Source organism: Clinocottus analis, unplaced genomic scaffold (assembly GCF_023055335.1).
Source record: "Clinocottus analis isolate CAN_PGR_092001 unplaced genomic scaffold, fCliAna1.0.p SCAF_13, whole genome shotgun sequence".
NCBI lineage: Eukaryota > Metazoa > Chordata > Actinopteri > Perciformes > Cottidae > Clinocottus > Clinocottus analis.
In genome coordinates, this window is record NW_027175854.1 from 16194123 (window position 1) to 16209107 (window position 14985).

At 44.8% G+C, this 14985-nt stretch overlaps 1 protein-coding gene across 1 annotated transcript in view; it reads left to right on the top strand.

Moving 5' to 3' along the window:
- Positions 1-14985, top strand: part of lamc3 (laminin, gamma 3) — a 97808-nt gene that overhangs the window by 32421 nt on the left and 50402 nt on the right. Inside the window, exons 5-7 of the mRNA XM_068574676.1 lie at positions 8015-8203; positions 9232-9349; positions 13862-13960. Of these exons, the coding sequence (XP_068430777.1) occupies positions 8015-8203; positions 9232-9349; positions 13862-13960 (406 nt within the window). The remainder of the gene's footprint in view (positions 1-8014; positions 8204-9231; positions 9350-13861; positions 13961-14985) is intronic.

The window sequence follows — 14985 nt, forward strand, 5'->3', positions numbered from 1 at the left end:
GCACAAATGCAAATACGAGGCAGCCCCTAATTCTCAAACACTTTGCAGCATCAACTCCAATTATAGTGGCGCAAAGAAAGAAAAGACATTTTGAAAGGCGGCGGTAAGTCAAAACACGTGCGGCGCAATTGCGTTGGCTATCTACTCTGACTGCCACCGCCGCTGACAGAAGCCCACAATTTCTGACAAACCTTGCAAAAAAATGTGTCTCTTTTAAAGCGATGTTTTAGCAAATAATCTTTTAGCAGGGAGAATAAACTAAAACAGACTCGTGACCTTTCGGGGCCCACGAAACCGTGGAACAAAAAATTATTATGATAAAGCCTGAACTTTGCAAAATAAACACAAAGAGACACAGAGTTAATACTTTTCCTAATTGTCTTTTTTCACCATTTAACTCTGCGACTGCACAACCTTTTTATCGCATACGACCCTGTTGGAAAATACAGACGCAGCAAGCTTGTTTTTAAATGTCAGTGCAGTATGTGTGTTTGTATACGTACGCATACAATAGGAATTAAGCGTCACATTTCTCAAACTCCTCCATGGAATCAGCTGTGGCGGAGGGGTTTGCACAAAGTAGTTATTAGGGGCCAGACTAATTCACTGACCCTTGAGGAATCACCGTGAAAAGGGAAACCGGGTCCCCCCCTTCTGGAGCCAGACCCGGGAAAGAGAGCTTGCCGGCGGGCATCTAAAAACCTGCACGGCCCCATAAAAACTTCAAAAACGTTGTGGTAATGGTGTTGAGGTTAGTCAAAAAGCTCCAGAGCGACAAGGCCCTAGGGTGCAATGAGATCTTCCCCAGAGATGCTGAAGGCTCTGGACATTGTTTCTTATTAGGCCTCAGCATTGAACCCATCCTTAGATATAAAGGAGCAGTGAAGCATCCAGGGATTAGGCAGACCAGGGATAGAACCGTGAACCTTGCGTTCGCAGGACGACCGATCCCCCAATGAGCCACACTCGCAAGATCAGCAATAGAGGTTTCAGTCTGGGCCCCTGAGACATGCGTCCTGTTTTTTTTTTTGCAGATGATGTGTCTTTCTATTGGCTTCTCCAGAATTTTATGCCCCCCTCGGCCCCCCACCCCCTTGTCCCCCAGCATGCACTGGGGCGGTTTGCAGCTGAGTGCGAAGCGGCCATGGTTGAGGCCACGGTTCTCTGCTGGAAAACAGTGGATAAGCGCAAGCTAATGGACTGGAGTTTCTCAAAAGCTCTGCATGTCAGAACAATACAACATCCCAGTGGGAGTTGCCTGTCAATGCACATCAACCAGAAGGCCTGAAATAGTGAGTGGATGCTATAATTCAAACATGTTAAAGTAACCCAGTGGTGACCCTTGATGGAATGTGTGAATATTATGCTTTGTCAATTAGGCAAATTAGCGTATTCCTCCCACACACTATGACATAATACCAACGCGCTTCAGTGGTGCATTATGGTCCTTCATGTTCTATATCTGCTTGCTGTCTCCAGGCCACTAAACAATCTCGTAATATGTTTTTTTTTTTTACATTGTTTGAAGACATTTATAGCCCCCAGATTCAGAGAAGCAAAAAGAAGAATGGAAGTGACAGTCATGTGTGATTATTAAAGTTATCTTTGCGATTGCTATTGACTAGTAAATAGTAGCAGCAGGTAAGTGGAAGCTTCAGGGGGGCTTTTCATGTAGAAGTGTGAGCGCTTCAGTGTTATGTGAATACGTCTGAGGGTTTTTATTGTGAATTTCACTATCAGTCAAGGTTGTTTATCAAAACTGGATATTGGACGGCTGATTTGTTTTCGCCTGCTGTTTGCTTTGTGGTCTTAAAATAGGTGTGGAGAAATATGCAAAGGGTTATGTGTGTGTTTGTTTCTGTTCTGTGGATCTTGGGGTGAAATGTGATGTCATTATCATCCAGATTCTGCCCCTCTGAGACTGAAACCATTTATAGCCCGAGCAGGTTGCTTCGGGTCTTCATGATTTCCGTTGTTTGTTTGAAGTTGTCATCGGCTCAGCCGGCGACTGTTCCAGCACCAAGACGCTTTAAATCTCTTCTTGCCACGGATTTAAGGTTGAAGGCTCCGTTGTAGCCGGCAGACTGTGATCATTTAGGGGGAATACATCAAATGTACAGGCATAATACTGCAGATTCTTATCAGCTAAGCCTCCTTGTAGTATTCAAACTGTGAGATATATAATACATAGCTGAATACTGCTTTAAATATGGTTTAACCTCTTGTTTGCTTTGCAAATTTTATTATCGCCAGTAATTTAGGACACTACACACACCAACAACATGATATTTCCATTGAACTCCTCGTGCTTCTGCGCAACACTGTACCCATTTACAAACAATGGAACAGCAACTAATTGCTGATATGTCATTTTAACTTGGATTAATGTGCCCCGAGATTTTCTTAATTTCTAAATAAAACAACTTTCTGGAAATCCGTAAATGTCTGTTTTAGAGGTGACTTTGTGGGGAAACGATGTGATGCCAAGCTACACAACGCTAGCACAGGTATTGAGAATGTACCTGTGTGTGTGTGTCCAAACAATCATCAGCTTCAGGAGTCCATCATGCAAGTAAAGTCAGCATGAGATTCATGCTGCTGAGAGCAGAGGAGCTCCCTTATACTGGATATCATATGAGTGAATAAATACTTGATGTATGCCAAACAAAAAGAAGGTAAAACTCATGATAGAGTCACATTACGGGATTGAATAAGTATTGTTTTAGCTCTACTAGCTAAAACGTCATAATCTTAACCCATGCACAAAGGTGACAGGCACACTAGTGTGTGGGTTAGGTAGAAGTCTAATTTGTGCACTAAAGGTCGCACAGATATCTATGCGGCATGATCCCTCACAGGCCGGTTTATTATCCCTGCTGGTGTCCAAGCTCTCCTGGCCAGTCCGACATCTCATTCGTCCTGCAAATTAGATGTAAAAATGAGAAATGATTGTGCCTGCAGGGCCCCGCGGTGCCTCGATGCGATGCATTCTGCAGCAATACTAAGAAGAACGCATTAATATAAGGGGCAGAAGACAATAAGATGGTGAATTGCATCACCTCTCATGCAGGTGCCAACTTTTCCTTTAGGCTCCAAAAAAAAAAAAAACACGCCTTGCTGCTGGAAGATGGCTGATGCACTTTGCAAAAAATGTCATAATCCAATCAGGAAAAGTTAGTGCAGCTTGTTTGTCACTGACATTTGGTGTTTCATCAACCACTAAACTTCTATAATTCCTTTTTGCTTTCACCAATAACAAAACACAACCTTTATAGATTGGCTGTTAAAACATAACCTTTTCTCTAACTTACATATCTTTTCATGATGTTTATTTCGTAATGTAGTATTTGCATCACGGTAGTTGACTTCTGTTGGTTTTGTGCCGCCACAATGAATGAATGAATCCGGTTGTCCGTGTGTTCGTCCCATACTCCTTGACACAATATCTCAGGAGCGCCTGGAGCAAATACCTTCAAATTTGGCAGAAAGTTCCACTTCCACTCAAGGATGAAGTTATGTTGGTGGTCGACGATGAAAAGTCAAGGTCCACTGTAACCTGGTGAAACGTGTTTCTGGCCATACCTCAACAATTCCTACGCTAGACAAACGTCTCGTTGGTTTAAAATGACGCCATGACATTTTTGACACGTCTTTTTAGCAAAGCCACATTACAGCAAGGCAATAATTCCACTTCATAGAGCAAAGACATCTTATAACACACATAATATATTTTTTTCGAGGCTGTAAGGACTGTGTGCTGGTCCGTGGGGCTGTTAAAGGTACAGGAGATAGATAATGAACACGGCTTATACTATGTGTCCAGGCTTATCTCCACAAGACAAAGCCCCGAGGAGCAATATTAGGGCAATGCCCACACCTGCATATGGGCTTCAAATCCAAATTAAAGGGTCCTTGAAAGCCCTCAGCAGGCGTGTGAAGTGGAGAAAGGTTAGAGCTGCTGGCTCACAGTCACTAAAGGCACTGGGCCGGCCCTTTGTCTACACGGGAAGGTTTTCGTGACTACAGGATTTGTACAAAAAAAGGGTGTTTCAAAAAAAGTTAAGGATTCTTAGCTTTTGGTTTCCTTCTTGTATAAAGCAGCGTCATGAATTTGTCTGGCAACGTAAGTACAACAGAGTGCAGTAACTTGTCGAGCTAAGCCAGGGCATTAACCACCAAAAAATGCACATGCAGCCTAAATATGTAGACTTTCTAAATCTATGGGCTGGACGGGTGGAATACATTAGCAAGTGGGCCAATATTTGATTGGCCATTGTATACATGACATGCTTTCAACTACACAATTTGCATTTATTGAGTTTCAACTGGGTGCGACAGACATAAGCACTTCGATCGGTCCAGTTGGAGTCGTGCTAGCTGGAGACTCTCAGCCAAACGTCGCTGTTGAAAACACAAACACAACACGTAGGAGTCCTCTTCCAAGCCTTCAATCATTCTTGAATACGTACCTACCTCTGTTTATTTTCCACGCCGACCATTAAGAGGAAGTAACCAGTTAACTTGTTAAAATTGAACGCCTGCTGCTCTGAAACGGTTGTGATCCTGTCAAAATACCGCAGTGAGCTGTTGGAATATACATTTCCTCTTTTTTTTTTTTTTTCAAAGCTTGTTAACTCGTCTGAATGGCCGGGGCAAAACGCCACTTCTGTTGGCAACATGTGCGCACATTGATGATGATACCGGCTGTAAAAAAAACCCCGTCTATAAAACATAGTTCCTCGGGGACTTAGTTTTCACACAAGCGTACATATAAATCAACCCGAAACCACACCAGACCTTGTTTAAAGTGATGTGCAAACATCCCATTTCAATTTATTTTACGTGTTCACCTAAGCAAAAACAATGCAACTACCACTTGTCCCTATGTCTATGTAATTGAGAAAAAGTGACTGCATGGCAGAAACAGCTGCAGGTCACCTCAATAACACCCCTAAAGTATTTCTATTGTAATCCTGTCGATTTCTTGCCCTAAAAAAAAAAGGTGCGAGGCATATTGTTTAAAGAGGTGGCTACATCAATCACAGGGAAAAAGTCCATTGTGCACTATTGTATTCGCACTGAGCGCGGAGCTCACGCCACGCTGGCGGTGATGCACGGGGGCGGCGGGGTGTGTGTGTGGGGTTGTGAGCGTGCACGGCCTAAATGTGGTCGAGCCGGACAATTGAGCTGTGGAAAGGATTGTGGAGGTCTTTGTGTTGCGTCTATTGAAAATCAGCTTGAAGTGGTTTTCAGTGTCCCACTTTTCCCTGTGCCATACCTGTGTGTGTGTGTGTGTGTGTGTGCATGTGTGTGCACTGCTTGTAGCAATCTCCATCCCACACGCCCTTCCTTCAAACATGCATTTTACCATGCATATTATGCGTGTAATGGTTTAATGTCTCTTTATTCAATATTGGAGGTCGACACGGTCAAATTTGCATCCCCCATCAAAGGCTATTAATGCACATTATCATATTAAAAAAAATACACTGTGTCGTGTTACACAATTGGCAATAATCCAAAAGGCTTCAAGTCATGAAATATGCCTGTTTTTTCAGTGCAGATAACCGACTGTCGCAAACTAACAACACAACAAACCCAGAAAACCAGATCCACAAGCAATCGAAACGTTAGCAAATATACTTTTAAACTTAACGTGAGCGATAGGAAGCCAGATGTTCAGTTTTGCCCCGAAGGACATATTTATTTATAGACCTTTCTGTGGAGAGCCTGAGAGCAGTTCCCATCATGGACTACATCACCTTTTATGAGACGCTGTCAGAGTCACCATGCATGAAGCGACAGGCGCTCGGCTTGGTGACGGTTACCGCCGTCGGGCGATGGGAGCGGATGGGAGCCGACAGGTAGAGCCGGCTGGTCGCCATTCGCTCTGGTTTGCCCGCCAGAGCCGATCGTAACGGAGTGTCCGGCCGTGCCTTTGTCCGGTCGCCCACCGCCGTGAGCAGCGGGGTCGCAGACCTAATAACAAGTGGAATCGGCGACGTGCGGCGTTGAAAAGGCCGCTCGCAGCGGCTGCACCCGCGGGCTCCGACAGCATCTTTTCAATCCGTCCATACGGGGCTATACGACATGAAGACGGACGCTGAAAGCCGCAGCAGTCGATGTTTTTTTTACACGAACAATGAGTCAGATCCCCTCGTGTGATGTGAAGTAGCTCCCACTCGAGGTGGAGAACCTGCACAAAGAAAAATCCCCCGACTCCGCAGCTCCCCTCAGTTTCACGAGGTAATTTAGCAGCTTTCAGCTCTTTGTTTTGTTTCTTTCGGGGCCGCGACCTCACAGCGTTGGATCATTTCTCGGCGCTCTCTTCGGGGCGTTTGTCCACAGACTCAGGTGGAGGATGTTTTTCCACCGATAATGAATTACCGCCCATAGAAAAAAGTAAATACATTGCTTTGATTTGTTTAATTATTTGTTAATTACTTTCTTGACGTACAGCTCTATCAAACAAAAACAACTCCACACACACACACACACACACACGCGGCTCATTTATTCAACACATCTCGGAATAGAAAATACGAAATGAGACATTATGAATTAACAAACAACCAGTTTACAGTTTTGAATTGCAATGTTTTCTCATGAAAACCAACAGCCCACGCAGCTCTGATTGGCTGATGGTTTCACGCATGTGTCTGTATCTCGTAGGCTAAGAAAGACACCACAACGTGTGAATTAGACAACGTCAGAGTTAATGAAGGCCTTTTCTCACCAGCGGCACGACAAATATAAATGCAGCGATGCGAATTTATATATATATATGAAGTTGTGTAGGCAAAGGACCAACGAGCAGGATCCTATTGACCCACAGCGCCGTCTGGCCGTCTGTCTGAGGGAGATTGTTGCGTCACCTCTAAGCCCCCCGTGAGATATTTTATTGAGTTTCCCTCCTCGTGAAATGATCTGTGTGAGTTTGAGTTTCCTCCGCTAAGCAGTCCCCACCAGTGTCCACGTCTGTGGCGTGTGTTGTGTGTCGGGTAAGGATGTGGAAGAGATGCGTCTGACTCACGCCGCATTGGAAAAAAAAGTGTTATTCACATTCAGTGTGAAAGGAGTCTTGACCAATAGAGTCAGTTATGTGGATGTGAAAGTTCCTCTTTTGGTCGAGGGGACTAATTTAATATCTCCGTCCTCAGAGAGTAAACAAGCCGGCGAATAATTCTGTTATTAACTGAGTTAGTCTCCATGGAGCAGCAATTGTATAAAAAAAAAAAGGCAATATGCAATAACGTGGGGACATTTTCGCCCAGGAGTTGATCAGGACCAAACAGAGCGAGGAGGAGAGAGTGGATATTTGGATGTTTTCAGGCGGCTTTAAAGAAAAGCCTGGAAAAAACAAATACTTCTGTTGTTTCTTTACATGTTCACGATTTCAACGCTGTGTTCATATCTCGCGTAACGGAACATATAAATCTTTATTAAACCCCGTTACAGTTGGATTTTGAAGCAACCGGTGAAGTGTTTTTCTTAGAGAGAGAGACTCCTTATTAACGGGAAGGAATAACCACACGGTTTATTACGGGCACAACAGAGAGCTGGATTCATAATAAAATGGGCAATTTCACCTCAATCCCCCCTCAGGGGGTAAACGGGTGAACTAAGGAGGGATTTGATGTGAAAGAGGGAGGAGGGGGGGTTATGAGAGCTGTGATGGTGTGTTATCAGCTGAGTAATTTGCTCTTGTATAAACATAAATTACTGTTATCTAAGTGCCCCCTGACAGCCGATTGGCTCCTCATTAGGCCCGTGTGAAATGAGATTAGCGGCAAGCCTCGAAATTATGATCCAATCCCAGAACACGTAATCTCTCGCGCGCACATCTCGGTGTCTATTTCTGCCTTCGCTCTCCCTTTTTTTCTTTCTTTTTTTACCTCTTTGTCTCCGTTGCCCACTTCTCCTTCCTGGCATTGCTCTTTCCTCGTCCTCTTCTCACTTGACCTCTTGCTCCCTTCCTCCCTCCCTCCCTCCCTCCTTCCCTCTCCCCCTGCAGAGTGCAACTGCAGCGGGAGGTCGGAGCAGTGCGAGTTCGACGTGGAGCAGTACCGCAGCACGGGCAGCGGGGGGCGCTGCCAGCGCTGCAGAGACAACACCGCCGGGCCGCACTGCGAGCGCTGCAGAGAGCAGCACTACAGGCGCTCTGCGGAGGAGCAATGCCTGCCGTGCAACTGCAACGCCAACGGTAAACCGCAGCAGCAACAAACAAAAAAAAAGCCTTAATTGTTTTGATAATAACCCCCCACCACCACACACACACACTCGCCCCCCTTCTATTATAATCCATGCAAATATCATTACTCACTCTTTTTGTTTTCTCTGGCATGAGAAAATGTAATTACGGTGAGATTGGGGAATGCTGTATTGGCACAATTAGGCACCATAAGCAAGATTTAGCTACTCAGAGGATTAGTTGTAGCAGATGTTATGGCTAAATGCTTTTTAAATCATTATAAATATTACATTACACGAACCCATCGACTACTCAGACTGCCGGCTTTTTGTGCCCGTGAGTTGATATTTCTGCTTTCATAATGTGTGCGATCTCGTCGGCCCTCCCGTCTGATCCATCCTCGCCCTCTCAGCTTTCCCAAATGACCGTTATGTAAATCCATGACTTCTCCCCCCCCCCCCCCTCGCCTCGCTGTTTGTAAATTGATCCAGTTTGACTCTCTGAACTTTCATCAGCGCTCATTTGACGGTGTAATTTTAAGCGGAGCGGCGTTCAATGTCCCTAATTACCTCATCGCCCGCCGGCGCGAAGAGATAGAAAACAAGACAAAGAAATGGACAAACGCATCAGCAATCTTTTCCGTCTGCGTTTCCTGGAGAGTGTCGGATGATTGAGCGGAGTTGCTGGAGTCCATTATATTGATCAAAGGTTGGAGGAAGGCTTCCCTTTCTCTCGTGTCCACAATATCCCAGCTGGTCTTTTCTCTCCATTAACAAAAAGTATGTCAGCTGCAGTGCGGTTGCCAGGTTTCATCCCCCTCTTCCAAGCTCATCTCCGTGTTTCTTCTTCTTCTCCAGAACAACAGGTATTCAGCTATCCCCGCCATGCCGAATGATCAACACTGATCCACCTCACGTAATTCACTGTATGGATTACGAGGTGCTTTTCTCTTGAAACTACTCCTCGTTTCCCCCCTTTCTTTGCGCACCCTTCTCCTTCCCTTTCCTCTTTCTTTCCCCACCTGCTGATCGGTTTCCCAGGTTCAGAGAGCCTGCAGTGTGACGCAGAAGGAAGGTGCTCGTGTCGCGCCGGCGTGACGGGGGAGAAGTGCGACGCGTGTCGGGCCGGCTTCCACTCGCTCGGCCGCGGCGGCTGCAGGTGAGCGGCGTCGATGACGCACACACTGCGACAACGCACACACCGCGACAACGCACACACCGCGGGGAGGGGCGACCCGGCAGACGATAGAGAGAAGGGTTTAAGAAAACAAGTAGAAACGGACACTTTGTTTCAAACATCTTTCTCCCCGTTTTCTCCGTTCTATCATCAAACTTCCCCCCCCCGCCCCCCCCGAGCCCGAATTTATCAAACTGCAAAGCGGCGGCGTCCGTAAACAAGAGCGTTCTCGTTCCTCTGTGTGAATTAGGGAACCGTCTTATCAGCGACAACCAGGATGTTTTTCCGTACGCTATCAAACTGCTTCGCAACCGCCGGAGAAAGAAAAGCCGACCCAGAGCGCCGAAATGTTCTGGAGCCAACATGAAGAAGAAGAAAAAAATCTTTCAATTTAATCAAGATTTCTACAAATCATCTCCTTATTAGAATTTATGTCTGTTTCTTATCTGACGAGACAGAAGGAGAGGGCTGATGTTCACACAGTCTGACCAACAAGTATCTTTCCATACAAAATTCTTATTATTTGTGTTAAAGAACCAATGTGTCGCATTTAGAGTGATCAGAATTTGAATATAATATGCATGTTTGGTGTATAATACCTGTAAATAAGTGTGTGTTCTTTTATAATTGACTGCGTACAGAGTGGGTTCCCTTGTTGTTTCTACAGCAGCCTAGAAGGGACAAACTAAAAATGACCCGAAAGGTCATTCACAGCCACCGTAGTTTCTAACGCGTTTAGCTATTGGAAATGCAACAAGTGGCCTGACACACGACCGCTTAATGTGCGGAGGACGTGTGAAGAAGACTCTGCTTTTCAATGTCAGCTCAATAAAGATAATATGTCAGTGTCTCTGCCTCCTCGCGCCCAAAGCAGTCAGCTGTTGCGGGTTTTATTTCAAATGTTCACTATTGTCATGAATCCCGTCCTGCTAGCGGTGTTTTGGGGTCGGTAAGTCTGCACCAGAAGGGAAAAAAGGACCTGTTTTTTTTTGAAGAAGAAGAAGAAGAAGAAGAACCGAGCCGGAGACCGCGCCGTCGGTCTCCTCCACCTGTTACCATGGTGACCGGATCGCCGCCTTCAGAAACTTCAGAGAGCCGCGTCGCGTTTCAGCCGCAGTCAAACCCTCGAGGACGAGCCTTCAGAACCGCTGCTCTCTTTCAACGGCGGCGTGACGCTTTTCAGCGAGGAGCGGCCAGCGCGGCGTGTCACATGACGCCGTACGGGCTCCTCTGGCGTCCAAAAAATAATCTATATCTACTGTCGCCAACCGTTATTAGTGAGCTATTTACAGGTCAGGAATGACTCAACTTCGTCGTCATACTCATTGATTCTCAGTTTTGCTTCATTTATTTTTAGCGTGCATTAATAAAATGATGCTTTTTGTCGAAAGAAAGAGTGTTTTTGTGTTCCTGTGGGAGACAAACGCATCACTGATTGGGAAAAAAAAGTCTCAGAGTTGTTGGTTTTGATTGATGTCATGGTAGCAAAGCATGGTGCACTTTATACACTGAGCCGTGCTATTGGCATGTTTTTGTGCAACACGGGTACATCTTTTATATTTTACCTTAAGTTTGCTGTAATTCTGCGTTTTAGGACGACCAGCAAAATGAGCTTTTCATTGCGCGGAATCACATATGACAGTGAAAACCTCTTGAACGGCTGATCACAATTGTTCTCTGTGAATCCAGGCGAGAACAAAACGCTCACGTCTATTGAAGTATTGTTTTTTTCTCTATTTGTGCTTTGGGTTTGGATCGCTCCGGTGTGCTGCGAGAAGGATCTCAGCGGGTTTAATTGATTTTAAGATCGGCAGCGTTGCTTTCATCCCTTAGATATGAGGCTGATTTGCCCCTGAGGCTTTGCACACACACACACACACACACACAGACACACTCAGTCTGACGGGCTTCTTTTTTTTGGTATTTTTTCGCCGTGCTTTGTTGCAGTTTGAAGATGCACTGACCTGCTGCATACATTTTAATGATGAAAAGCACATTCCAACTTTCTCTGACCTGAGAGTTCTCCTGCTAAGTATGCATGCATATGAGCCTGCATGTAAATGCATACGGTGGTGCGTGTGTGTGTGTGTGTGTGTGTGTGTGTGTGTGTGTGTGTGTGTGCACGGCTACGATAAGTATGTTGCAGTATTTATATTCATAAGAAGTCCACCGTAGCTTTCCCTGACCTCCTCTTTCTGCAGAGGGAATGCTAAGTTGCGATGGTGTAGAATTGCATAGCAATGGCCGTGTTGTGTTTACGTTATTGCGCAACACGGTGGAAAAACAATCTTAAAATTCATTCTTGAGACTTAAACAGCTGACATTTGGTACAAGCAAAGGATGTGGAAATGAAAAGGGGGCTCGAAAAGGGAAGAGACGAGACATTGTGCTCCTTTGTGGAGCCGTCTCATGAAATGTTCCTCCTGGGCTACTGTAAGTCCTGCCTTAGCCCCTCCTACTTCCTGGTTCCCAATTAGTTTATTTATTGGCCACACCGTGAGCTGCCTCTTGATCTCTCTTTGACTCCCAGGCGTTGGTAGGTGTAACCTCAAGCTCCTTTAAGTTGAGGCAGACTTGCCGTGGGTTTCATCCTGTTGTCTTTTACTCCAGGTCCAGCTCCTGAGGTTCCTCTTCTCCGTAGTAGAGAGTTCTGGATGAGGGTTGTGCAGCGAGCAGGCTGGAGACGCTGACTGCCGCTGCTGATTAGTTTGATTCACTAATCTACTTCTATTCATGGTTTTTGTTTGCATTGTTTTGTGACGCTTGTCTTTGTTTTGCATGGGTTTATGTTGGTTATTTTGAGTTTTTAATGGTGAATCTGTATCTACGTATATTAGATATATCTATATTTGTTTGCACATCCTGTATTTTAATACCCTGTCAAAGTGTTTCTTCTAATAAATGTCATAATCTCGGAGTGATCCTTGGTCTCATTCAGCCATCCACTGCCACATGGATCCTTTTTAAACTTGAAGCTCTTTAGTGGTTATGATCCAGGTGCAGTACGACGTGTAATTTGAACCCGGTCGCGGCCTCGTCGCGGCCAATGGTCGCATCCGGTTGCCGTCATTGGCAACAACTTTATAGTCCGAGCATAAATGGGGAAAGCAAACGATAAAACACGCACCGCAAAATCGGAAAGTCAGGAAGCTGAACTCTCTCCTCTCTTTTAGACTCCAATGTCTGACTGCTGCTTCAATACAAAATGATAGACATGTTGTCTCAATGCTTATTTTAAATGATCTATTTGCACTTTATTAGTATTATCTGTATGCAAAGTGAGAGTAAATCTAGAAAGAAAGAGAGAATGAATCCAGAAAGAAAGAATGAATCCAATAAAAAGAGAATGAATCCAGAAAGAAAGAGAGAATTAATCTGGAAAAAAGATAGATACGTCCTGCAGAGATGAGCTGGGGGTTTATTGCAGGTGTGATATCCGACTTCAGCCAAATCCTGTCAAAAGAACAGAAACTACATCTGTCTTCTCAAGAAAAGTGCAGTTTTTCGGGGTTGGAACATATCAGGCAATGGCAGCCATCGTGGTTGTTTTACAACAGTAAACAATATTATATAAACTGCTGCGATTGGCCCGAAGCAAATGAAACATGAGCTCGCAGATGGAGACCAAACTTCAAATAAAATGGGAGTAAATATTGTATTTTTATTAGCCAGGTGGGTTTAAAAAAAACTTCAAATGCTTCATATCTGGATGTGGAGGAATCTGCAGGCTAGATGTTCATCATATCGTGGTTATAATATTCCACGGCTGTACGTTCGGCCAAAGACATCAGCTCATGGAGGTTTAGAGGGAGGCTCACATGAAGGAGGCTTTTCTCAATATAACAAGTTTTAGCAATAACAAATTCATAAATTACAAGTGAACAATCATTTTAAAGCTCTTAGTTCGGATTTTCCTCGCTGACACACGTAAATGCATACACACATGCTAACACACACACACACACACTGTTCTCCCTCATCCACGCAGCAGAATCCAGCTGTCGAGTTGAGGTGTGAATTATTCAGACCACTGGAGCAGAGACGAGTGGAGACGGCTCGCCTTGGGATAATTTAATTATTTGTAATAGCGGCTCATTAAAAAAAAAAAAAAAGATTCTACGTTACGGTTTCAAACAAAAGCAATCAATCAATGAAGGCGATCAAACGCATGTCGACGTTCCCCGAGTCGCCGCTGACCCACACGCACTCACTGTACGCCTCGCTTGCTTTTTTGTTTGTTTTCAAGGTCGTTCACACTGCGCCTTTGAATCTTTTTTTATGATAGATTGTGTACACAAAACCACGTAGCTTTGGGTCAAGCGTCCGTGTTGTTAAGCAAGACGCCCCTCTGGGTAGCTGACCATCTGTCAGGATAGAGAACAACCCTCGCAGAGTTCAAATAACAGTATAACAGTATCCCCCGTCTTCTGAGTGACTGTACACACCCACTCGTGTCGGTTCGGTGCAGTGGATCTGACTCTCCGTCCTCCGCAGGCCGTGCGAGTGCGACGCCGGCGGCAGCGTGGACGACTGCTCCGCTCTGGACGGACGATGTCGCTGTAAGACGAACGTGGAGGGGCATCGCTGCGACAGGTGTGTTACAAAGCCCGTCGCTTACGTAGGTTCACACACACACACATATGTGCACACACGACCTGTGGGTACCGAGGCCTCTGATGAAGTTCTCCACCATTAGAAGAACTGGAAACCCCTCACGCATCCGCCCGCTTATGTTCAGAATATTCTGTTTCTAATTACCCGACCGTTCAAAAGTTTGGGCGTCACCCAGAGAAATGTTCAGTTTCTTTGCAATTTCTCACATTGGGAGTAGCTTTCACTTCTAAGAACAAGACTAGACTGGTGAGTTTCACGAGAAAGTTCTCTTTTTCTGGTCGTTTTGAGAGTATAATGGAACCCACACATGTGATGCTCCAGATACTCAACTCGCTCAAAGGAAGGCCACTTTTATACCTTCTCAAACCAGCAGAACTGTTTTCAGCTGTGTAACATCACTGCACAGGGGTTTTCAAGGGTTTTCTACTCATCCATTAGTCTTCTAAGGCGATGAGCAAACACAATGTACCATCAGAATAATGGAGTGATAGCTGGTGGAAATGGGCCTCCATACACCTATATAGATATTTCATTAAAAAACAGCTGTTTCTACCTAGAATAGTCTTTGACCATGTTGACAATGTACAGAGTGTTCTTCTGATTCATTTAATGTTATCTTCATTGAAAAAAACAGTGCTTTTCTTTGACCCCAAACTTTTTAACCGCAGTGTATGTCTCATCTTGAAGTCACTCATTTCCTAGATAGTCACCTTCCTAAAAATAATGCCCGTTTTTTGACAAAAAATATTTTCTTGCCTAAATCATCTCCTCGTGATGCCGGCCACCTCTGGTAAAATCAGCTATTTTCACAATTTTAGAAGCTTTTTAAGCTGGCTTTGTGAAGCTAGCATTCAAGCTAGTAGCAATTTAGTTAGCATGTTTTCTCACTCGAACATAATTATAGTCATCATCAGATAATTTGCCTAACAATCGCCTATTTTCGCAATTTTACAAGCCTTTCAAGGTGGGATTTTGATGCTAGCGTTCAAACTAGCAATGTCGTT